Genomic DNA, 24,107 nt, shown 5'->3' with positions numbered 1-24,107 from the left:
AGGGAGGGCGGGAAAGGAAGGGGCGGGGATGCAGGGACGAATCTATAAAGGGTGTCATTCGGCCAGTTCGCTCCTCAGAAGCGCTGAGAGCGCGGCCGGGACGGTTGGAGAAGAAGGCGGCTCCCGGAAGGGGGAGAGACAAACTGCCGTAACCTCTGCCGTTCAGGAGCCCGGTTACTTATTTATTCGTTACCCTTTTTCTTCTCCCTCCCCCAACCTTTTCCTTCCCCCTCTTCTTTTTTTTCTTTTTTGAGAGAAGAAAAATCTCCGGAAAGGGGGAGGAAAACTCCTTTCGCCCCTTCTTGTTTCCCCGCCTTCCTCCCTCCCCCACCTCTTCCTTCTCTGGCCTTTTCCTCCGGACTTGGGGAGGTCCTTCCCGGTGGCCGCCCCGACAGGGTCTGAGCGCCTAAGCTGAGGCGGCGCAGGCTTTTTGTAGTGAGGTTTGCGCCTGCGCAGCGCGCTTGCCTCCGCGATGCACGGGGGTGGCACCCCCTCTGGGGACAGCGCATGCCCGCTGCGCACCATCAAGAGAGTGCAGTTCGGAGTCCTCAGTCCGGATGAACTGGTAAGCGTCTTTGCACTCGCACTCCTCCCTCCCGCGCCGTGGGCGGGGCTTAACAGTGGCTGCGGAAACTTGGCGCTTCTCACTGCGTAACATGACAAGCAGGAAGGATGGGTTACCAGCGCCAAGGCAGTGCGGGGTGCAGAGTTAAATTTTGTTAGTGTGTGAGCAAGCTGAGCCCTGTGTCTGGGTTGGGAACCTGATATCAGGAGGGGCTGGAGAGGAGGGAGAGAAGGGTGACTGGCTCCACACCATAAAGATAACCGACGTTAAGTGAGATCAGACTAATCCTAGGGGGCCTTTGCAAGCTTGGATAAGAAGTCGAGCCCCAGGTTTTTTCCTTCCCTGTTATACAAATATTCTGTGAGCACCTACTATGTAATAGACCCTAGACGCTGGTGATGCAGAGGTAAAAAAGACAGACAAGGGCCCTGCCTTTTAGAGCACTTTCTGTGGGAAGGAGCAGGAGAAACACCCAAAAAAACAAACGAACGAGCAAGATAATTCAGTTACTGGCAAGCGCATTGAATAAAGGGAAACAATGTATGCTATAGTCACTGAGGTGAAGCTATTTTAGATGGGGTGGTGTCAGGGTCTTTGAAGGCCTGTCTTAGGAGATGACATTACCTGAATGATGAGAAGCAGCCACACATCTAGGCCATAGTTTCTAGGACAGGAGCTTGTCAGAGGAAACAGCAAGTGCAAAGGATCTGAGGAAGGAATTACTTTGGTGTGTCCCAGGTGCTGAAAGAAGACCAGTGTGGCTGAGGTTTAGTGGGTGAGGAGAATGTTATCGAAATGGGCTGGAGAAGCATGAGGTGGTGTGGGCCAGATGGGATATTGTAAATCATGGTAAAGATTCTAAATTTATTTTCAATAGGAAGTTATTGGAGAATTATAAGCAGCAGAGTGACATCAATTTTACATTTAAAAAAATGCTTTGTTAGAACTGATTTGGGGGTAGGTCTAAGCATAGAAACAGGAGAAACCAGGGAGGAATGTAGTTTTAGGGGAGAGCTGTTGGTGACTTGGACTCCTTTTGTGGAGCAAACTGGAGGGTTAGTGGGCTGGAGAGAATGGAGTTAAATGGCTGTTAGTGGATGGAGAAGAGTTTGTTGGTGGAGAAGGCTCACTTGTGTGAAATTTGTGTCTGGAGTTAGAACCTCCTGAACTCAAATCAAACCCATACCGCAGAATTAACTCCAGACGGAGTTAAGATTTAAGTCTAAAAAACAAAACTAATGCACTCAAAAAATATAGGAGGCTTTCGGGGGCTGAAACTCTTAATACTAATGAATTAATTATGAGTAAATTTTATTAAGTGCCTATTATGTGATAGACACTGATCTAAGCATTTTACATATAAGAAAGAACAGGGCACATTTCACTTCCGTGACACTATGGATAGCTAAAAACATTGGAAAACTATTTGCAATGTGACAGACAAGATCAGGCTTCTTAATATACAAGGAACACAAATCAGTAAGGAAACCACACATCTATACTAGACAACTGCGTAAAAGATATGAATAGGCAGTTCACAGAATTAGTACAAAAATGGCCAGTAACAATATTAAGTTTACTAATAAAAACAAGTTGAATTTTTTTTCCTACTGTCAAAAAATGGGAAATAGGCACATTTAGACATTGTTGGTAGGATAAATTTATATAAATTTTTTGGAGGACAGTCTGACAATTTTATGAGTAGTTTAATATGGATATTCCTTGATGCCACACCACCACTTCTAAAAATTTATCCTCAAATAAAAAACTCATTTCCCCCCTTCAGCATGCCTCTCCCCTAGTCTTGCCTAGTTCAGCAAGGAAGCAGTGGCTCCACCATTCATCCAGTTGCTCAGGCCAAAAAACCTAAAAGGCATCTTTGATTCTTCTCTTTCTCACAACCTCCACTCAGTCCATCTGCCAGTCTGTCAGTTCTGTTTTTCAAAATATGTCTGGAATTCAGCCATTTGTACTTTCTATTTCAATCACCATGGTGCATTCCACCATCTTCTTTCCCATAGAGTACTGCATTGGCCTTAGCCCCATTTGTTCCTCCTACAATTTGCAGAGCAGCTACAGAGTTTTTTTCATCATCCCTTTCCTTCATGATACCATTTTCAAAGGATCCAAAGCCCTTACTGTAACCTATTAGGTCCTGTATTATCTGGCTCCTGCTTGCTTCACCATCTCATTACCAATCACCTCTTTGCTCGTCTTAAACTACACTGACTTGTTTGTCCTTCAACACTGCAAGCTCATTCTTACCTCGAGAACTTTATTATTTATGGTTCCTGGTGCTCAGAACATTGCCCAGACTTCCTCAGGCCTGTCCTTTTCTGTCAGTATGTTCCCTGCTCAGATATTATACCATTTGGAGCTCTCCCCTGACCACCCTATTTAAATGGCATCCCCCTGCATTCTTTAACCACTAGCCTTGACTTTATCTTACTTCATAAACCTGAGAGGATTAGTTTTTCTGTTTCTTGCCCCCTCAACAAAATGTAAATTTCATTAAGACTTTGTATTCACTCTTCCTTCAGTATCTCAAGTAATATCTGGCACATACTAGGTATGTAATTAAAAAGTTTGTTGAATAAGTGAGTGAATAAAATAATTGGACAAGTACACAAAGAAAGATTTTTATTGTAGCATTGCTTGAAAATGACATTGTTTGAAATTATAAATTGCCTAAATTGATTTACTAATAAGAATCCTTTGAATAGTTCAAGGTCCAATCCTACAACATGTCAAATTCCCTGTTCCTCCCAAATTGCTGAGGCACTGCAGCAAACTCATAGGGGTGCAGGGAGAGAGTTTATATTTTCAAGAGAAGCACAGAAGCCGCTACATTTGTCTGATGCTCTAGGAACTACTAGTTCCAAATAGTTCTCTTTCAACATTAGATGGCGCCAAATCCCTTCCAATGACGTCTTTTTCCCACTCATTTTTTAGTAGTTGCTAAATGCTGGGCAAAAGTCATTGAAGAGCCAGAAATAAGGGTGGTGCTGTCCAATTCCAAGATTTGAGAAGTTGTGCAGTGCCCGGCAGGTGTCATATAACTGTGGTTATTTGAGAAATAAATAAAAATGTTTTTATTTTAACATTGAAATATTTCCCTCAATTTATGCGTATTATTTTTGCAATGGTTATTTAGTTGGTAGGACATAAATATTAAGTTATTTGGATCTGTGTGCTTAATAAGTGGATCACTTTGCCTAAGGTGTGCTATGAAAATTACTGAGACACTAACGGGCACTAGTGTCTGATAGTTTAGGAATTTGGATAAGTGAAAAAGTTACTAAACAATGCAGAATGAGGCCTCATTTATGCAAAAACAAACAAACAAGCAAAACCCCAAAAAACATAGTTGCATTTAAAAAGTGGAAGGTATTCACAAAACTTTGAAGTTTATATAGTGCTCCTATATTTAGAGGGAATAACAGTTCCACTTTGGATAGGAGGATGGATGAGTAAGGGGCCTTTTGTGGAACAGACGATATTTAAGTATAGCATGTTTTCCAGATGTCGCGGGATATGGGGTGTGTATCTACAAGGTACTGAGGGTCTCTGAGAATTGGTTGCAAGGTAGAGCTATCATCTTTGCTGTTAAACGATGTGTTTGGATGTTGTCTAGTAAGGGGAAGGAAGCAAAAAGGTTTGGTGCTGGGCTTTAAGCAAAGCCAGGAGGAAGTGGGTGCTGAATTACATTTGAAAGAGTTGACCCCTATTAAAAGCAGCTGTCTTCTATGTGAAGTATAACTTAATTTATTTATGCCCCAATTTATTCCAAGAAGGATTTAAAACATTAAGAGACTCTTTTAAGTAGTGTGGGCTACATTAATGAATCAGAAGATTACTCTTGTTTCAAATTTTTTATACTCTAGTGAGGGATTTCCTGTATGTGCAACAAATATCTGTTGAGCCCCTACCATGTGCTGGTTACTGTGCTGGGTGCTGAGGATATAAGGATAAATGAAACGTGATCCTTGCCCTTAAAGATTACAGTCCAGTGGAAGAGACAAATGTGTAAACAAGTCATTAAAGTTGGGCTGAGAACCTTTCTGGGTTGTGGATAAGGCTAGATGACTTTACAAAGAGGTAACATTTGAATTGAGTCTTAAAAGGTGAAATGAAGTTTACTGGAAAGTAGGGGACATGAAGAAAAGGAATTTTGAGAAATCTAAAAATCATTTATGCAGTTGGAGCATAAATAGGGAGGATGTGGTACCAAATAAAACTGTAAGAGTGTGTTGAAGCCAAGATGTAAAGCCCTTGCTTGTGTACTTTGCTAAAGACAGAGGAAAGAGAATGAGTATTGAGAATTGATGGCAGGCCTTTTGTTCTGCAACTTCCGGGACACTGGGATGAGCCACCTCCTCGAGTCTAACCTTTCTCACGTGGGTAGTGAGAAAACCAGTGTTTGGATGAAGGGTTGGGGGCTAAAGGAGTTTGCATGTAATCCAAAGAGACAATTAACTAACTTATGGTAGGATAGTCTAGGACAGCCCCTGGCCCAGTCTCAATACTGGAAGCAGTATTAGTTCTTAGAAGGTGGTTGGCTTGGTGAGCATGGACTTAGAGCAGAGGGAGGTGAATAGTTTTGAGTGGGATTTCCCTTAGGCCTCTCTCTAGTGATTCTTCTGGCAGCCTGAGTCAGGCCTACTTTCGCTTTTTTTGTGTTTCATTCAAGGTGAACAAACTACTTAAGAGTTTCTCACAGACACAATGTAGTTGATAGGGTTCCAGCTTTGTGAATTTAGTCACAAAGGCCTGTCTCCCTGAGATTTCATCAGGTCATCTTGATGAGCATCCTGGGTGCTCAGCCTCTTCAGCTTTGCATCTGTGGACCATTTTGGTTTCTACCCAGCAGTGGCCAGTCAGATTTATTATGAGGGGATAACTGATTTGACTGGCAGGGGACAGTCTTCTCTCTTTTTTTCCAAGTTCTTTAAGGGCACTTTGCTACCGTGGTGGGTCCTAAGCAGTTTAATTCAGTTTAACAAACATTTATGGGGAGCCATGGGATCTAGGATGATAGAGAAGTGCCGCCTGCCTGAGAGATGCTTAAAATCTATGGGGAAGACAGACCCCAATAGATAATTTCATTGCACACGGGGTATGCAGTCATAGAGGGGTGGAAAGGCTCTCTGGAAGAAGCAATGCCTCAGCTGAGTCTTTAAGTAGCAATTTGTCTTGTAGAGAAGGGCATTCCAAGCAGAGATAATAGCATGTACAAAGACACAGGCGAGTGCAGCACATATGCTGGGTGGTAGGAAGACCCCAGGGGACTCTGTTACTGATGTGGGGGAAAAATGGAAGGTGAAAACCTTATAAAACACTTTCTGTAAGCTCTCCTGGCTGAGTTTGGACATCATTCTGGGGACAAGAGGGTATGAAGATTAGATTTCCATTTTTAGAGGGAGAATCCCAGTTATGGTGTAGATGGATTGGCGAGAGAGAGAGGCTGGTGACCTATGAAATACTCTGATGTAGACTACAAGGGAAAGGCCTGACCTAGGGCAGTGGTAGTAGGGATGGAGAAGAGGGGTAAGATTCAAGAAATATTTAGGAGGTACAAATAACCAGTACTTGGTGAATGACCGGATATTACATCCTGGGTGTAAGCAGGCTAATTAAATCCTTAACGATTACGTAATTCATTGATAGAGACAGAATTCTAAGCCAAGGGTCTCTGACCCCAGTCCATACTCTTTCTACTATTTTATGCCTGAGGGTAAAGAGGGGTAAGAATTGGTTTTGGACTTGAGTGCCACTATCTTAGAGGGGGACTAAATGAAAAGGAGAGATTTTTGTTGAAAAGGGAGTTTGCTTTTTAGGCTTGTTGAATTTGATTTATCAGTGGGATATTTGATTTATCAGTAGATAGTTTCATATGTGAATCCAGAAGAAAGGTGAGGCCTGGAGGTAGAGGTTTGGGTGTTATCAGTATATAGTGAAAATCATGGGACAGCATATACGGTGTGATGAGAAGTGTGGATGAGCTGAAACCTTGGGGAGTAGCAGTGTTTAGGAACAGACAAAGGTAGAGGAGCCTGGGAAGGAGGCTAAGGAGTAGCAGCCAGAGAGGTAGGAAGAAAGAGTGAGTGTCAAGAAACACCCAGCTGTGGTGTCTCACAGACCAACAAGACAGGACTGAGAGGGTTCTGTTGGGTTTGACAGAGTGGAGCTTGTTGGCCCATCATGAGTGGTTGTACAGATGTGGTGGCAGCGGAAGGAGATGGACTATATAAGAAGATAGCTGTATATAAGCACTCATAATCACTACAGTTTGCTGATTTGAACTCACCCGTCTGTTTTTCCAACATGATATAGTGGAAAAAATGCATAAACAAATCCTGGCTTTACTACTTTCTAGCTGCATGACCTTGGGCCTCTCGGTTTTTGTAATCTGTAAAATGGAGACAGCAATGCATGTTTTATGAAGTTATGAAGACAAGAATGAATCATTTAGCACTGTGCTTAGCACCAGGATGCATCCTAGAGTTTAATCATTTATGCTGCAGCATGGTAGAGTGGGATGAGCATGTTTGGGACCAGAGAGGGTTGGATTTGACTTCTGCTGGCTCCTTGAGATTGAGTCCTTGGGCAAGTCACTTCATACAGCTTCAGGTTTCTCATGTCTAAGAAATAGGGATTCATTCCTAGAAGTTTGTGGTTAGGATTAGAGAAACAAGGCAGAGTAAGTACATTTGGTGCTTGGCATGAAATTGATATTCAGATTGAAGCTTTTCTTAAGTTCTTCTGAGTTCTTCCCTCTGGAAGTTTAGTGGACCAAAAAGCCTAGCTAATTTATTAAAAGTCCTTGGTTATCAGTGTGTGAAAACTAAAGGTTTCTTTAACCAACCTTTAGCCCAGGGCAGAAATCTCTTCTTCAGCTCCTATCTACTCTTCCATTTCTTCCTTTCTTTCACTAAATTGGTTTCACTAAGTCTTGGCTCCACCTCTCTTAGAATTCTGGACCTTGCCTCTGCTTCATCTCAGAAAGTGCCTGGGTTTACCTCTCCAAATAATTGTTACCAGCCCTCCACTCTAGCACCTGGCTCTCCTGTGTTATCATAAAATTTCCATTTGAACATGGAAGGGTTCTGGCTGTCCAGGCCCTTGATAAGGAGGAGGTGATAAGATTGGAGTAAAGAGTGCCTAACTTCATAGAATTGGCAGAGCATGTCTTGGGCACAACACTGTGCTGTCACAGTGGAAAGAGAGAGCTTCCTGCGAGGAACTCAGATTCTGGGCTTGATTTCAGCTTTGGGGAAGACACAGGCATTGATTTTTTAATTTTTCTTGAAACAACTTTTATACCTTTTTGTGATTAAATCTTATGAGTGTTAGTGACCTAGAATTCAACCTGAGGGATATCTGGGGTTTGAGTTTTAGAGGTAAGTGACTTGTATAGAACCTAGAGTCAACCATATGCTGGTCTGTGCACTCCCTGCCTCACTCAGATAGTGACTGGGATAGATTATTTCTTCTTCTTCTTCTCCTTCTCTTCCTTCTTCTTCTCCTCCTCCTCCTCCTTCTCCTCCCTCTCTTCTTCTTCTCTTCTTCTTCCTTCCTCCTCCTTCTTCCTTCCTCCTCCTCTTCCTCCTTCTTTCTTCTTTTTTTTTTGACTGGGACTGACTTGACCATGATATTCAACTTTAGCATTTCCAGAAGTATATACACACTGAGTTCTCACCCCCCGGCTAAACCTGGTTGGTCTTCTGTAACTAGTTTGGAGTTCTTTGAGGCTTTAGTATATGAAAGTTGGAAACGAGGACTCCAATTTAATTATTGCCCTTTTTTCCTACAGAAGCGAATGTCTGTGACAGAGGGTGGTATCAAGTATCCTGAGACAACTGAGGGTGGCCGCCCCAAGCTTGGGGGGCTTATGGATCCAAGGCAGGGGGTGATTGAGCGGACCGGCCGCTGCCAAACATGTGCAGGTGAGTGCTGGAGGGTTGGCACGGAATTGTGATGGGAAAGAGAGACTTGGGTCGTTAAAGAAAACCAGGCCTGAAGGGGAACACCTGAGACCTAGTTGCTGAGGTAAGAGCTGGGAGGAAAGTGCCGGGTGTGTGTTTCCACAGGAAACATGACAGAATGTCCTGGTCACTTTGGTCACATTGAGCTGGCCAAACCTGTGTTTCATGTGGGCTTCCTGGTGAAGACAATGAAAGTTTTGCGCTGTGTCTGCTTCTTCTGCTCCAAATTACTTGTGGACTCTGTGAGTGGGGGATAGGCCTTGGCCTGGGAGAGGGGTTACTTGGTGGGGGGCAGAGGAGCAGGCCCCAACTGACCCTGCTCTGTCTCTAGAACAACCCAAAGATCAAGGACATTTTGGCTAAGTCCAAGGGGCAGCCCAAGAAACGGCTCACACACGTCTATGACCTCTGTAAGGGCAAAAACATCTGTGAGGGTGGAGAGGAGATGGACAACAAGTTTGGTGTGGAGCAACCTGAGGGTGATGAGGATTTGACCAAAGAAAAGGTAGGCGGGGCTGGCAAACTGTCGGGGGTAGGGGAAACGGTCAGGAGGTGGTGTAGAACGAGTGGCTGGATCTCTGGGCTCTAAAACCTCTCTCCTTGGAAGGGCCATGGTGGCTGTGGGCGGTACCAGCCCAGGATCCGGCGCTCAGGCTTGGAGCTGTATGCAGAGTGGAAACATGTCAACGAGGACTCTCAGGAGAAGAAGATCCTGCTGAGTCCTGAGCGAGTACACGAGATCTTCAAACGCATCTCAGATGAGGAGTGTTTTGTGCTGGGCATGGAGCCACGCTATGCCCGGCCTGAGTGGATGATTGTCACAGTACTGCCTGTGCCTCCCCTCTCTGTGCGGCCTGCTGTTGTGATGCAGGGCTCTGCCCGTAACCAGGTCATTGGCTTCTGGACTCTACCTCTCAGCTGAATGGCTAGGTGTCTGAAGGGAGGGAGCCCTGTGGATGGGGGTAGAGGAGTACAGAACCCAGTGGTGGAGTGCATTGTGCATGGATGAGGGACAGATTATCTGAGTCTGAAAATACCCTGTCATTTGCTAGCTGTGTAACCTTTAACAAGGCCTTCTAAGGTGGTTAAAGTTCATGAAGGTGCTTCCGTATCTGTGAAATAAGAGACCAGACCTGCTTCCCAGGGTGGTATGAGGATGAGAGAGGCGCTGGGTGTTGGCACATGTATGCTAACTGCTCATTGGTAACTGGATTATGACCCTGCTGACTTCCTACCTCAGGATGACCTGACTCACAAACTGGCTGACATCGTGAAGATCAACAATCAGCTTCGGCGCAATGAGCAGAATGGTGCAGCGGCCCATGTTATTGCAGAGGATGTGAAACTTCTCCAGTTCCATGTAGCCACCATGGTGGACAATGAGCTGCCTGGCTTACCTCGTGTGAGTCAGCATGTTCTCCACACCCTGTGCCTGAGAGGAAAAAGGATTGGGGCCAGGGTAGGGAGCCAGCATGAGGCCTCTGAGCTCTGGAGGCAAGGCCAATGCTGACTGCTGGGGTGCCCCTACCCTTCTTTCCTCACAGGCCATGCAAAAGTCTGGGCGTCCTCTCAAGTCCCTGAAGCAGAGGTTGAAGGGCAAGGAAGGCCGTGTGAGAGGGAATCTGATGGGCAAGCGAGTGGACTTCTCAGCCCGCACTGTTATCACCCCCGATCCCAACCTCTCCATTGACCAGGTTGGCGTGCCTCGCTCCATTGCTGCCAACATGACCTTTGCAGAGATTGTCACCCCTTTCAACATTGACAGGTATGCCTTAGTTTAGAAGTTCTGCCTGGAGTGATGGGGAAGACATGAGGGGAATAGGCTCAGGAGGGAGCATTGAAATTTAAGAGCTAGGTTTCCATTTGGGGCTTTGGAATGAGGGTGCTGGTATTTCTGGGAAGTGTTTTGTTTATTGCACCTTTTTCCTTCCTAGACTTCAAGAACTAGTGCGCAGGGGGAATAGCCAGTACCCAGGGGCCAAGTACATCATCCGAGACAATGGTGATCGGATTGACCTGCGTTTCCACCCCAAACCCAGTGACCTTCACCTGCAGACTGGCTATAAGGCATGTAACAAGCCAGTGCCTCTCTTACTCACCTGAGCAAGAAGCTTTTTGAATGGGGGCTGACTAAACTGGGCCTGCAGAGACTGTCCTGTTCATTTGGATCCAGGCTTATTGACTCTTTTTAAAAAACTATTGCTGTCCTAGGCTAGCTTGTAGCTGCCAGCCACTGCCATTCTGGGTAGGGGTCACACAAACCCAAGGCCAGCACGAGGGACATAATATGGCAAGGAATAAGGATCCAGAGAGGAACAGAGCAAAAGGCTTCATGTTCAAAGTCTCTCTTGATTTTCTTCCCAACTGAATTCTCTGAGGTTAATGGGTACTGTTCTTAGGTCATCTCTGATAACCTGGTATTTAGGCCAGGGCCTGGCCCAGAGAGGGTGGTCGATCAGTATTTCAAGTGAAACAATACCACAGTATCATCCGTTTTTATCTCCAATGCATATCATCATTAGGTCCACCGTCATTTCATTCTTAGCATTCCATCTCGACTGAGACTTTTCCACATTTTACCTTCCTAGGTGGAACGGCACATGTGTGATGGGGACATTGTGATTTTCAACCGGCAGCCAACGTTGCACAAAATGTCCATGATGGGGCATCGGGTTCGCATCCTCCCATGGTCTACTTTTCGCTTAAACCTTAGGTCAGTACCCTGGCTGAGGGAAGCAGGCTGGGGGTTGGGCTGCCCCCCTGAACTTTCACTGCAGGTATTTTCCCAACTCTGACTTCCCTCTTTTCACTACAGTGTGACAACTCCGTATAATGCTGACTTCGATGGGGATGAGATGAACTTGCACTTGCCACAGTCTCTGGAGACTCGGGCAGAGATCCAGGAGCTTGCCATGGTGCCACGCATGATTGTCACCCCCCAGAGTAATCGCCCTGTCATGGGCATTGTGCAAGACACACTCACAGCAGTGCGCAAATTCACTAAGAGAGACGTCTTCCTGGAGCGGGTGTGTGGTCCTGGAGAGGAATACTGGCTTGAGCAGGCAGAGGGGCCCCAAGACAGTGAGGCTGAGGTCAGGGAGGAAGAGCTGTGACTTTTGCCCGGACTTGTTTTGCATAACCTTTATATGAGACTGCCTTTCCTATGAGGTGGAAGGAAAGAGGGTTAGAAAAGATCAGAGGCCAAAAAAGGTGTATGGCTTTAGCTTTCCATTTAATTCCGTAACATGTCATGTAATTTCACTTATTGTCTGGAAAGTAAAGATGAAGGGAAAAATAAATTACCTTGATAAAATTTTATCTTTTTCTTTCTTTTTACTTTCACTTATTTCCTAATCATTAAAAGTAACTTGTACATAACTGTCACCAAAAAAAGTCTCCTTATGACAACACATTTTTTAATTAAAATTTTGGAAAACATTTTTCTTGGCATCTCTTTACCTTTAAAATCTGGCTTTCACCCTTGGGCAGGGTAGCCTCTCCTAATATTCCCCAAAAGACTCGACAGTTCTGAGTTCCCATTTTTCTGTGCTCTTTATCTCATAGGGTGAAGTGATGAACCTCCTAATGTTTCTGTCCACGTGGGATGGGAAGGTCCCACAGCCAGCCATCTTGAAGCCCCGGCCCCTGTGGACAGGCAAACAGATCTTCTCCCTCATTATACCAGGCCACATAAACTGTATCCGCACGCATAGCACCCATCCTGATGATGAGGACAGTGGTCCTTACAAGCACATCTCTCCTGGGGACACCAAGGTAGGGCCTGGCTTCTGGATGTGTGGGGACAGAGTTTGAACATAGGAGCCTCAGCAAGGACCTTGAGTGGTTGCTTTGTCTGCAGGTGGTGGTGGAGAATGGGGAGCTGATCATGGGCATCTTGTGTAAGAAGTCTCTGGGCACATCAGCTGGCTCCTTGGTCCACATCTCTTACCTGGAAATGGGTCATGACATCACTCGCCTCTTCTACTCCAACATTCAGACTGTCATTAACAACTGGCTTCTCATTGAAGGTATGTATAGGGGCTCTTTTCAACCTTCTGAATCTTCTCTCTACCCCTGCTTGTTGCTCTTTTCTCTCCCTTTCTCCTTCCTTTTTGGTTTTGGTGTTCTTCCATCTACTCTCTTGGCTGTGATTCCATCCCGTGTTTCTGGGCTGTCCAATGAAGGTGTCGCTGATGTTTCGCCTTATCTTTAGGTCATACCATTGGTATTGGGGACTCCATTGCCGATTCTAAGACTTACCAGGACATTCAGAATACTATTAAGAAGGCCAAGCAGGATGTCATTGAGGTGAGAAGGAAGGCTGGGCAAACAAAGACTGAATAAGAACCTCTCATGGACTTTGAACTTAACATCAACAAGAGCAAAGGGAGTGTCAAAATTAGAGAGAAGGGGAATAAAACAGGGATTGATGTTTCACTAAAAACTCTGCCTTCTTTTTACACCCAGGTCATAGAGAAGGCTCATAACAATGAGCTAGAGCCCACCCCAGGGAACACTCTGCGGCAGACATTTGAAAACCAGGTGAACCGCATTCTCAATGATGCCAGAGACAAGACTGGCTCCTCGGCTCAGAAATCCCTGTCTGAATACAACAACTTTAAGTCTATGGTTGTGTCTGGAGCTAAAGGTTCCAAGATCAACATCTCCCAGGTGGGGAGCCTTGTCTTTCCAGATATGGGGCACAATGAAGGTTGGGAGGAGGAGGGAAGGTATGTGTTGCTGGGGGGGCAGTTGAGGAAAATACTGGGAAGTCATATTCTTAAGGCAAAGGGAGTTAGATGCACCCCACCTTTTCTATTTCCTAGGTCATTGCCGTCGTTGGGCAGCAGAATGTGGAGGGCAAGCGGATCCCATTTGGATTCAAGCATCGGACTCTGCCTCATTTCATTAAGGATGACTATGGACCCGAGAGTCGTGGCTTTGTAGAGAATTCCTACTTGGCTGGACTCACACCCACCGAATTCTTTTTCCATGCCATGGGGGGTCGTGAGGGCCTCATTGACACAGCTGTCAAGACTGCTGAGACTGGTGAGGAATTCAGATCCAGGGCCCTTCCATTGGCTGGTACCAGGGAGTACCACAGACTTAGAAGGCCCCTGGGAGTAGGGAGTGGAGGTTCTCAAGCTAAAGTCTATTTCCAGATATATAATTTTGGCCTTTTTGGAAAGAATAGAAATTAAAGCTCAAGAATTAGAGAAGTGCCCTTTTTCTGAATCCCGTATAGCATTCTAGGATAAGGGATAGAACCTCTGGGTCTCTGTTCTAATCTATCACATAGAGATGGTTCCCAGGGGACTCTGCTTGGTTTGGTTCCATCCGACATGGCTTTCGTTAAAAGGCCTTGGGGATGAGGAGCTACTAGCTGGTTTTTTGAGGATCAGGTGGGTTAAAGCACTGGAGTAGCCAGCAAGGCTTATTCTGAGATAGAGATGGTTCCTTGGGCTTTGTCATCCTTTTCTTGCCTTGAGTCTAACAGTCGATAACCTCCCTTCAGGGTACATCCAACGGCGGCTAATCAAGTCCATGGAGTCAGTGATGGTGAAGTATGATGCAACTGTGCGGAACTCTATCAACCAGGTGGTACAGCTGCGCTATGGCGAGGATGGCCTGGCAGGCGAGAGTGTTGAGTTCCAGAACCTGGCTACCCTTAAGCCTTCCAACAAGGCTTTTGAGAAGAAGTGAGGAGGTGGCAGGCGGGTGGTTCTCGCCCCTGGGACCCAGGGCCAGAGTTGTAGGATTCCCCTCTCCCTACAGATCGATCACCTGGAATGAGTCTTGCAGTGGACCTTACCTTTTACAGCCCTTTCACCACTTGTCTGACAGCAGCTGCACTACGGGAGAGGGTGGATGGAGAGCAGAGATGAGACTCATCACCACTTTGTCCCTAGTGAAAGTACAAAGCAAGCCTAGAGGAGCTGTCACAGGCTCAGGTCCCACTGGCTCTCCTTGGGCCTGGAATTTCTATTTTCCCTCCCAGGATTCTTGTCTCCAAAATCCTGTTTCTGTGAGATGCACACCTTTGGAAGCTTCACAGTGCTCCTGTGGGAATCAGGCCCCAGGGCCCAATTGCCCCTTGACCATGCCCTGCCATCTGCAGGTTCCGCTTTGATTATACCAATGAGAGGGCCCTGCGGCGCACTCTGCAGGAGGATCTGGTGAAGGATGTACTGAGCAACGCGCACATTCAGAATGAGCTGGAGAGAGAATTTGAGCGGATGCGTGAGGATCGGGAGGTGCTCAGGGTCATCTTCCCAACTGGCGACAGCAAGGTGCGTTCGGGCAGGAAGGGATATGCTAGAGAAGTGCTGCCTCTGAGTGGCTGTCTCTGACTGACAATCCTTCCTTCCCTCCGGCTTCAGGTTGTCCTCCCCTGTAACCTGTTGCGCATGATCTGGAATGCTCAGAAAATTTTCCACATCAACCCTCGCCTTCCCTCCGACCTGCACCCCATCAAGGTAGTAGAGGGTGAGTACCTACTTTGGGTCCTCCAGGCCGGATGGGTTCAGGAATCTGTTGGGCTATGGTCTAATATCCCTTGACCCCTCATTTGGCCCCTAGGAGTCAAAGAACTGAGCAAGAAACTGGTGATCGTGAATGGGGATGACCCACTGAGCCGGCAGGCTCAGGAGAATGCCACTCTGCTCTTCAACATTCACCTTCGATCCACACTGTGTTCCCGCCGCATGGCTGAGGAATTTCGGCTCAGTGGAGAGGCCTTCGACTGGCTGCTTGGAGAGATCGAGTCCAAGTTCAACCAAGCCATTGTAAGTGTTCTACTCATCATCTCAGCCTTGTTTTTCTTCTTTGACGTATTGACTTTTCTGGGCCCTGAGAACAGCCTACTTCTGCCCACAGTCACCTAATAATAGCTCTCATTTATTGAAAGATTGCTGTGTGCCAAGTCTTGTATTTCAGGCTTTATGCCTTTATTTCTTAGCAGTCTTAAGACGATTCTAGTAGAGGTTGTTAATACCATGTTGTAGAGGTAAAAACAGTCTTGGAGAGATGGTGTGACTATTGTATGATAGTCAGATAGAAAATAAGTGGTATGGCTAGTAAATGAAATGAGAGCGTTCTTTTTGTTTGTTTGTTTGTTTTTCTTAAAAATGCCTGCTGTGTGTGGAATTCTAAGTTAGGTGGAGGTAGGGAATTGGAGTAAGCAGGAATGAGATTTACAGATACTGGAATATACCATTACCGTCTAAGGATTTTATAGGGTAATAGGAGAGAAGCATTTAATTATAGTTTGATCTAAATCCAGTATTATAAATTAAATAACATATATTAGGGTACTATAAAACATGATTTAAAGAAATGAAAAGATTTAAATGGAAAGACATTTCATGTTTATGAATTAGAAAACTTAATATTGTTAAATGGCAATAACCAAAGTGATCTACAGATTCAATACAATCTGTACCAAGTTCCAGCTGCCTTTTTTGCAGAAATTTAATAAGCTATAATTCATATGGAAATGCAGGGGACCTAGAATAGCCAAAACAGTTTGAAAAAGAACAAAACTTGGAAGACACACACTTCCCAATTTCAAAACTTAATACAGAGCTGCAGTAGTCAAGACATTATGCTGCTGACGTAAAGATCCATATATAGATCAGTGGAAGAGGCTTGAGAGTCTAGAAATAAACCATTACATTTACGGTCACTTGATTTTTGACAAGAGTGCCAGGTCAATTAAATGAGGAAAGGATAGTCTATAAAACTCTTGGAAGGAAACACTGAAGTAAATCTTAATGACCTCGGATTAGGCAGTGGATCCTTAGGTATGGCACCAAAAACATGAGCAGCAACAACAGGAGTAAATAAATTGGATTTCATCAAAATTAAAAACTTCTGTGATTCAGAGACCACCATCAAGAAAGTAAAAACACAACACACAGAATGGGAGGAAATATTTGCAAATAAAATATTGGATAAGGGCCACGCAAAAGGACTGTTACGGTCTGTGGCCATGCCACCCTGAACACACCTGATCCTTTCTGATCTTGGAAGCTAAGCAGGATCAGGCCTGGTTAGTACTTGGATGGGAGACCACCTAGGAAGACTGGGTGTCGTAGGTGTTAAAAAAAAAAAAAAAAAGGACTATTACAAGTCAACAGTGAAAAGAAAAAATGTCTGAGGATTTGACTAGAACTTTTCCCTAAAGGAGATATATGAATGACCAGTAAACACATGAAAAGATGCTGTGCATCATTAACCATCAAGGGAATTATAAATCAAAACCACAGTGAAATACCACTTCATGCCCACTAGTATGACTAAAATAATAAAAAGACAGGTGTTGGTGAGGATGTGGAGAAATTAGAACTCTCATACACTACTAGTGGGAATGGTACAACTGCTTTGGAGAACAGTTTCTCAAAAGTTTAAACATAGAGTTATATGACCCAGCAGTTCCATCCCTAGAAATATAACCAAGAAAATTGAAAGAGTATGTCTACACAAAAACCTGCACTCAAATATTTATAGCAGCATTATTCATGATAGCCAAAGCAGTGGAACAATTTGAATGTTCGCTCATTAATGAATAGATACACAAAACTGGTATATTCATACAAGGGAATATTCTTCCATGATAAAAAGTAATATGCTATCAAGCCATAAAAAATAGTTATGATCTTAAATACATGTTACTAAGTGAAAGAAGCTAGTCTGAAAAGAGTATATACTATATGATTCCAATTAAAAGGTTCAATTTTATGGTACATGGTTATATCTCAAAATAATGCATTGGGAGCTTCCCATTTAGAAGTCTATCACCAAATGAAAATTTACATTGTAACTTTTGCATACTTTTAGAAATTTGGGGTTTTTTTTAGGTGGTATATAATACCTTTTTCTGGGTCTAAAGCATATCAAGTGCAAAATAGGATGTGTAAATTGAAGTACTGTCTGAGGAAGGGGATGATCAAATACGACTGACAATTTTAAATCTCTCTGCCTTATCCACATGCCTCTGTCCCATGTTGTGTAAGAGTAGAGGATAGTCCCAGTCCTTATTGCAGATTGCTGTCATTCACCAGAAGAAGAGTGAGTTTGCTTTTTCTGGTGCTAGCTTCTCTTACTCTCTAGGCCCATCCTGGGGAAATGGTGGGCGCTCTGGCTGCACAGTCCCTTGGAGAACCTGCAACCCAGATGACCTTGAATACTTTTCACTACGCTGGTGTGTCTGCTAAGAATGTGACATTGGGTGTGCCCCGGCTTAAGGAGCTCATCAACATTTCCAAGAAGCCAAAGACCCCCTCACTTACTGTCTTCCTGCTGGGCCAGTCTGCTCGAGATGCCGAGAGAGCTAAGGTAGGCCTTAGAGGATGGGCTTCCAGGCAAGAGGAGGAGGAGGAGGAAGAGAGGAACTCTTTTCATTGAATAAAAGGTTTAGGATTCCCTCTACAGGAGGCTTTGAAGAAGCCTTTGATGCTACTCAAATGCTTGTGTCGTGAATCCCTTTCTCTTCCCAGGACATTCTGTGCCGCCTGGAACATACAACATTGAGGAAAGTGACTGCCAACACAGCTATCTACTATGACCCAAACCCCCAGAGCACGGTGGTGGCAGAGGATCAGGAATGGGTGAATGTCTACTATGAGATGCCTGATTTTGATGTGGCCCGAATCTCCCCCTGGCTTTTGCGAGTGGAGCTGGACCGGAAGCACATGACTGATCGCAAGCTGACGATGGAACAGATTGCTGAAAAGATCAATGCTGGTAAGGCTGGGAGTGCCAACCCAGCCCAGGAGTTTTGCCCAGGATACCCCTTTGTCATGTCATTGCACTCCATTCCCCAACCAGCCACCTACCCTCACCGCCTTCCATACCCTGGTTCTAATCCCCCAAGGCATCTCTTCTTTAGTTCATCTCTGCACCTCCTTTTCTTTCAGTGTTTCTCCTCTTTCTAGAAGGGTTCTATGAGAAGGAGGAGGGAGCCAAAAGAACACCCTGTAAGGAGAGAGCTTCAGGTGAACACTGACTGGGAAGTACTGTAGATGTGATCTTTCTCATGGCTCCTTCTCACCAGGTTTTGGCGATGACTTGAATTGCATCTTTAATGATGATAATGCAGAGAAGCTGGTACTCCGTATCCGCATTATGAACAGTGATGAAAACAAAATGCAAGAGGTAAATGGGATCCAAGAAGAACTTCATGTGTCAAACATAGGAAGCTATTAAATCTTGTTCATGACCAAAGAAATGAAAATGAAAGCAACCTGGACACCACCTAATGTAGGAATGGGTAACGGTGGTTAGCAATGATTTTCAAAACTTTCAGCAGCAAAAATTTTCAAAACCTGAAGTAGCAGTTATTTAGATAAAAAAGATAGTGTTAAAGTGCGGATATCTCCATAGTCCTGTCATTGGCTCTTCTAGCCTGAGGCTTCTGCATGAGAGCCCGGGGTAGAGTTAGGGAAAGTGGTGTGATAATGGGTGTAATAATACCCAGGAAAATGTTTGACCAGTGACTTTACTCTGGGCATGGCTCCTAAAAAATTGTTCAACAGGTGTGGGTACCTGGTGCTTTAATAACAAAAACCTAGAACTTAACTATTGAACTATTGAAGAATAGGTAAGAAACATGTCTTTGAGGAATACAGTATACTTTCACTCAATGAGATTATTTGTCTAGGCAGTAGCAGCCTGGGTGAATACTCAGTGGGTGCCAGAACAAAAGCAGATAGTGCTATATGCCTTGCTACAGCCCTCAAAGTTGCACGCATACACAAGTAGAAATTGTGTTAGGATTTTGGAGTGTGGGTGCATTTCTTAGGTTTCTTTTCATGTGAGTATATAAACATGATAAAAAGTAATCTCACTGGAACTGAAGAGGGCAGAGTCTGGGACCTGACTTGACTCTTGGCTCCCAGAGGAGGCTGTGGTTTGGATTGAGCCTGGGAAGAGCCTGGAATATTCCAAAAGTGATGACTTCACTCTTGTTGCAGGAAGAAGAGGTGGTGGATAAGATGGATGATGACGTTTTCCTGCGCTGCATTGAGTCCAACATGCTGACAGATATGACCCTGCAGGGTATTGAGCAGATCAGCAAGGTCAACCATTCCCTCCCTCGCAGTCCTCCCACCTCCTGCTTTTCTCTCTCGCACACCCTCACCCAATCCAACTTGAACTCACTATGTCTCCCTCTCCAGGTGTACATGCACTTGCCACAGACAGACAACAAGAAGAAGATCATTATCACAGAGGACGGGGAATTCAAGGCCCTGCAGGAGTGGATTCTGGAGACGGACGGTGTAAGCTTGATGCGGGTGCTGAGTGAGAAGGATGTGGACCCCGTGCGCACTACGTCCAATGACATTGTGGAGATCTTCACGGTGAGCCTTTTAGAGCTCTACTGTCTGTCCAATAGACAGAGCTCAGCTGTCTGTCCTGGATTACTGGCTTAGACCTGCTCCCTGGGTCTCCTGGCAACAGTTGGATTGTGTACTCTCATTCATAGGATTTCTTTGGTCATATTTTTTATGCCTGAATCCACTTTTAAGTCTGGGCTTTGCTGACTTTTGACTGTCCTCTATGGATCTAGGTGGCGGTAGGAGCCGGGAGCAGAGCTACTCTCTCTTGACCTTTCACCCTCAAACCCAATGCTAGGTGCTGGGTATTGAAGCCGTGCGGAAGGCCCTGGAGCGGGAGCTTTACCATGTCATCTCCTTTGATGGTTCCTACGTCAATTACCGGCACTTGGCTCTCTTGTGTGATACTATGACCTGTCGTGGCCACCTGATGGCCATCACGCGACATGGAGTCAATCGCCAGGATACCGGACCTCTCATGAAGTGCTCCTTTGAGGAAACGGTAATGGCAGAAGTAATGAACAGGGTGGAAGGAAAGAGTGCTTTGAGAAAAAGAGTGTCCACCAAAGTGAAGCGCTGTGGGGTGGGCACTGGTGCTGTTCTTCCCTCTGGTGGGTGGCTTGGCTCTGACAAGGGTGGAACAACCCTGGAGTGCTATGTGGAGGGATCTAATGGGTACTGCTCCCACTTTGGTTGTCAGGTGGATGTGCTTATGGAAGCAGCCGCGCATGGAGAGAGTGACCCTATGAAGGGGGTGTCTGAAAATATCATGCTGGGCCAGCTAGCTCCAGCTGGCACTGGCTGTTTTGACCTTCTGCTTGATGCGGAGAAGTGCAAGTATGGCATGGAGATCCCCACCAACATCCCTGGCTTAGGGGCTGCCGGACGTGAGTATGAGGGCCTCAGTAATGCACAGAAATAGGCTGGGTCTTCGAAGGGGAGGCAGGCCATGAATGTTGTGAGGGTGGCTTGTCCCTAAGTGCTATTCCTCATAAGTCACTGTGTACCTTTTATGTAGCCACTGGCATGTTCTTCGGTTCGGCACCCAGTCCCATGGGAGGAATTTCTCCAGCCATGACACCCTGGAACCAGGGTGCAACCCCAGCCTATGGCGCCTGGTCCCCCAGTGTTGGTGAGTGACCCAGACCAGGAATAGAGTCCTCTTGGTGGTTCAGGAGATGGGCGAGCTGGGTTTGTGAAGAGTCACCATGCTGGAACACAGGAGGCTGTGGAGCACTAGGGAAGGTGTTGGGCTCCAGCTCTGGTTTTAACTTAATGTTTCTCTTAATTTGCAGGGAGTGGAATGACCCCAGGGGCAGCTGGCTTCTCTCCCAGTGCTGCTTCAGATGCCAGCGGCTTCAGCCCTGGTTACTCCCCTGCCTGGTCTCCCACGCCAGGCTCCCCAGGCTCCCCAGGCCCCTCAAGCCCATACATCCCCTCACCAGGTGAGTTTCCCCTTTCTGTCAGGACAAGTTTATTTTCTCCCTTATCTTTCCTTTGGACTTGTCTCTCCATCATTTAACTCCTTTTAATTTCTTTCCCACAGGTGGTGCAATGTCTCCCAGCTACTCCCCAACATCCCCTGCCTACGAGCCCCGCTCCCCTGGGGGCTACACACCCCAGAGTCCTTCCTATTCCCCCACTTCACCCTCCTACTCCCCAACTTCTCCATCCTATTCTCCAACCAGTCCCAACTATAGTCCCACGTCACCCAGCTATTCACCAACTTCTCCCAGCTACTCTCCGACCTCTCCCAGCTATTCCCCAACCTCTCCTAGTTATTCTCCCACCTCTCCCAGCTATTCTCCAACTTCCCCAAGCTACTCACCCACATCGCCTAGCTACTCACCAACGTCTCCCAGCTACTCACCAACATCTCCCAGCTACTCACCAACCTCTCCCAGCTACTCGCCAACGTCACCCAGCTATTCTCCCACCTCCCCCAGCTACTCACCAACATCTCCTAGTTATTCTCCAACCTCACCAAGCTACTCACCAACTTCCCCAAGTTACTCACCCACCAGCCCTAACTATTCTCCAACCAGTCCCAATTATACCCCAACATCACCCAGCTATAGTCCAACATCACCCAGCTACTCACCTACTAGTCCCAACTATACACCAACAAGCCCTAACTACAGCCCAACCTCTCCAAGCTACTCTCCAACTTCACCCAGCTACTCCCCCACCTCACCAAGTTACTCCCCTTCAAGCCCACGCTATACACCACAGTCTCCAACCTATACCCCAAGTTCTCCCAGCTACAGCCCCAGCTCTCCCAGCTACAGCCCTACCTCGCCAAAGTACACCCCAACCAGCCCTTCCTACAGTCCAAGCTCACCAGAGTATACCCCAACCTCTCCCAAGTACTCACCTACCAGCCCAAAATATTCACCCACTTCTCCCAAGTATTCTCCTACCAGCCCCACCTATTCACCCACCACCCCGAAATACTCACCAACATCTCCTACTTATTCACCAACTTCTCCTGTCTACACCCCAACCTCCCCTAAGTACTCACCTACTAGCCCCACTTACTCACCTACCTCCCCCAAGTACTCACCCACCAGCCCCACCTACTCACCCACCTCCCCCAAAGGCTCTACCTACTCGCCCACTTCCCCAGGCTACTCGCCCACTAGCCCCACTTATAGCCTCACCAGCCCAGCCATCAGCCCAGATGACAGTGATGAGGAGAACTGAGGGTCAGCAGGGCGAAGCAGCAGCTGGCTAGGGCAAAGGGCAACCTGGTACTCTGCAGTCCTCTCACCTCCTTCATGGGTGCAGGCCCCTAGCCTAGCTCCCTTGTACATATCCCCTTGTGACAAAGTTACCTGTTGAAGTTCTGGTCCCATTTCCAGTGAGATTTTTTTGTCTTGTTCTCCACTGTGCTGTCGTCTCAGAACCCACTCACCTGGCTGTGATATTCTTTCTATCCCAACTACCCCAGACCTGTCCCCAAATTGACGATTGCTTCTTGCCTATGGCTTGATTGGGGGCAAAGGGTATTTTAATTTCTTAGTTCCTGCTCTGGTTCTTTACATCCAGTCCCCAAGAAGAACAAAGCTAAAGCTGCCTTTTGTCTGTTATTTTATTTTTTGAAGTTAAAATAAAGTTTACTAATTTTGATCAAAAGTGTGTACATTGAATACTTAATTTCAAGGCAAGACTACCCAGGCCCCTGCTTCCTGCTTGGGCTGCTGTGCTGTTTATTGTGTTTTAGCTGCTTCCTGTAAAGGGGCAAGGGAGAGGCAGGAAAATGAGCAGATGGTACATTCACCCATTAAACAAGCACCTATTATGTGCCAGGCAGTGTTCTGTCTTGGGTTTGTGGTAAAACAGATAACAGCCCTAGTCTTTCATTAAAGCAATATTGAATATAACAGATTTTTAACCTGTTTTACTGATTACCATAATATGTAATTTGGAAAAATATAGGAAGGTGTCCAAAAACAGGAAAATTATCACCAACCATCAACACTACCACCAGGAGGCAGGTTTTCTTTTGCTATTTTTCCTACATGTTTCTCAAGTCACTTCTAATCAGTCTTTTGTCCTGGAACCAACAATGAGAAGATTCTGTAAGCATAATAGATTTTAAAGGTGAAGTTAAAGGATTGGGGGATAATTTGCTGTATTTAGTTGGCCATTTCATAATTTCTTAATTTCATAATTTTTTTTTATTAGTGCCATCTTAATGTGGGTACCAACTTAATGTATTCTCTGCAAGTTATTTTTGGAGATATTTTTAATTTTTTTTTTTGAAATATTTAAGAAAATAGGAAGTGATGCGGCCAAGATCTGTTAATTTATCACCAAGGTTACAGATAATAGATAATACTTTGTCATATTCAGATCTTAAATTATTTTGAAAGAAATGATATGTTTTTATGTTTATTATAACATCTCCAAGCACTATAGAAAAAAAAAAAATCTAATCCCATTACCAATAAACTAGTATTGGCAGTTGGTGAACATAATTCCAGACATCTCTCTCATTATAGGATGATAGAACTTGTTTAATAAGAATGAGTTAATTTCTCACAGCTCTGGAGGCTGGGAAGTCCAAGATCAAGGTACTGGCAGATTTGTTCCCTGGCGAGGGTTTGCTTTCTGGTTCACAGATGGCCATTTCTCACTGTGTCCTCACATAGTGGAAGAGGCAAAGGAGCTCTCTGGAGTTTCCTTTATAAGGACACTAAATCCATTCATGAGCATTCT

General features: G+C 45.5%; 1 protein-coding gene and 1 pseudogene across 1 annotated transcript; both read left to right on the top strand.

The window, feature by feature from the left end:
• Positions 1-71: 71 nt before the first annotated feature.
• POLR2A (RNA polymerase II subunit A) lies at positions 72-23,018 on the top strand. Its single transcript, XM_016137084.2, has 29 exons — positions 72-565; positions 8,379-8,511; positions 8,656-8,792; positions 8,882-9,055; positions 9,158-9,439; positions 9,791-9,952; positions 10,095-10,315; positions 10,485-10,617; positions 11,139-11,263; positions 11,366-11,576; positions 12,115-12,324; positions 12,410-12,578; positions 12,764-12,858; positions 13,018-13,221; positions 13,377-13,599; positions 14,066-14,249; positions 14,669-14,840; positions 14,931-15,036; positions 15,130-15,335; positions 17,662-17,886; positions 18,048-18,294; positions 18,605-18,705; positions 19,524-19,628; positions 19,728-19,910; positions 20,185-20,388; positions 20,587-20,773; positions 20,905-21,018; positions 21,182-21,331; positions 21,433-23,018. Exons 1-29 carry the CDS (start codon positions 473-475, stop codon positions 22,587-22,589), a joined length of 5,913 nt encoding a protein of 1,970 aa, XP_015992570.2. The 5' UTR covers positions 72-472; the 3' UTR covers positions 22,590-23,018.
• On the top strand, positions 16,531-16,649 carry LOC118604804 (annotated as a pseudogene).
• Positions 23,019-24,107: the final 1,089 nt, after the last annotated feature.

The sequence above is a fragment of the Rousettus aegyptiacus genome, unplaced genomic scaffold (assembly GCF_014176215.1).
Source record: "Rousettus aegyptiacus isolate mRouAeg1 unplaced genomic scaffold, mRouAeg1.p scaffold_m13_p_6, whole genome shotgun sequence".
NCBI lineage: Eukaryota > Metazoa > Chordata > Mammalia > Chiroptera > Pteropodidae > Rousettus > Rousettus aegyptiacus.
This window is presented reverse-complemented; position numbering and strand designations above follow the sequence as displayed.

What these genes read in the sequence shown, in the direction of transcription:
- POLR2A (XM_016137084.2), top strand. Translation starts at nt 473, where the DNA reads ATGCACGGGGGTGGCACCCCCTCTGGGGACAGCGCATGCCCGCTGCGC. An exon ending in TGTCAAGACTGCTGAGACTG is followed by an intron (nt 13,600 to 14,065) that starts GTGAGGAATTCA and finishes ACCTCCCTTCAG; the next exon opens with GGTACATCCAACGGCGGCTA. An exon ending in TGCTGAAAAGATCAATGCTG is followed by an intron (nt 18,295 to 18,604) that starts GTAAGGCTGGGA and finishes CCTTCTCACCAG; the next exon opens with GTTTTGGCGATGACTTGAAT.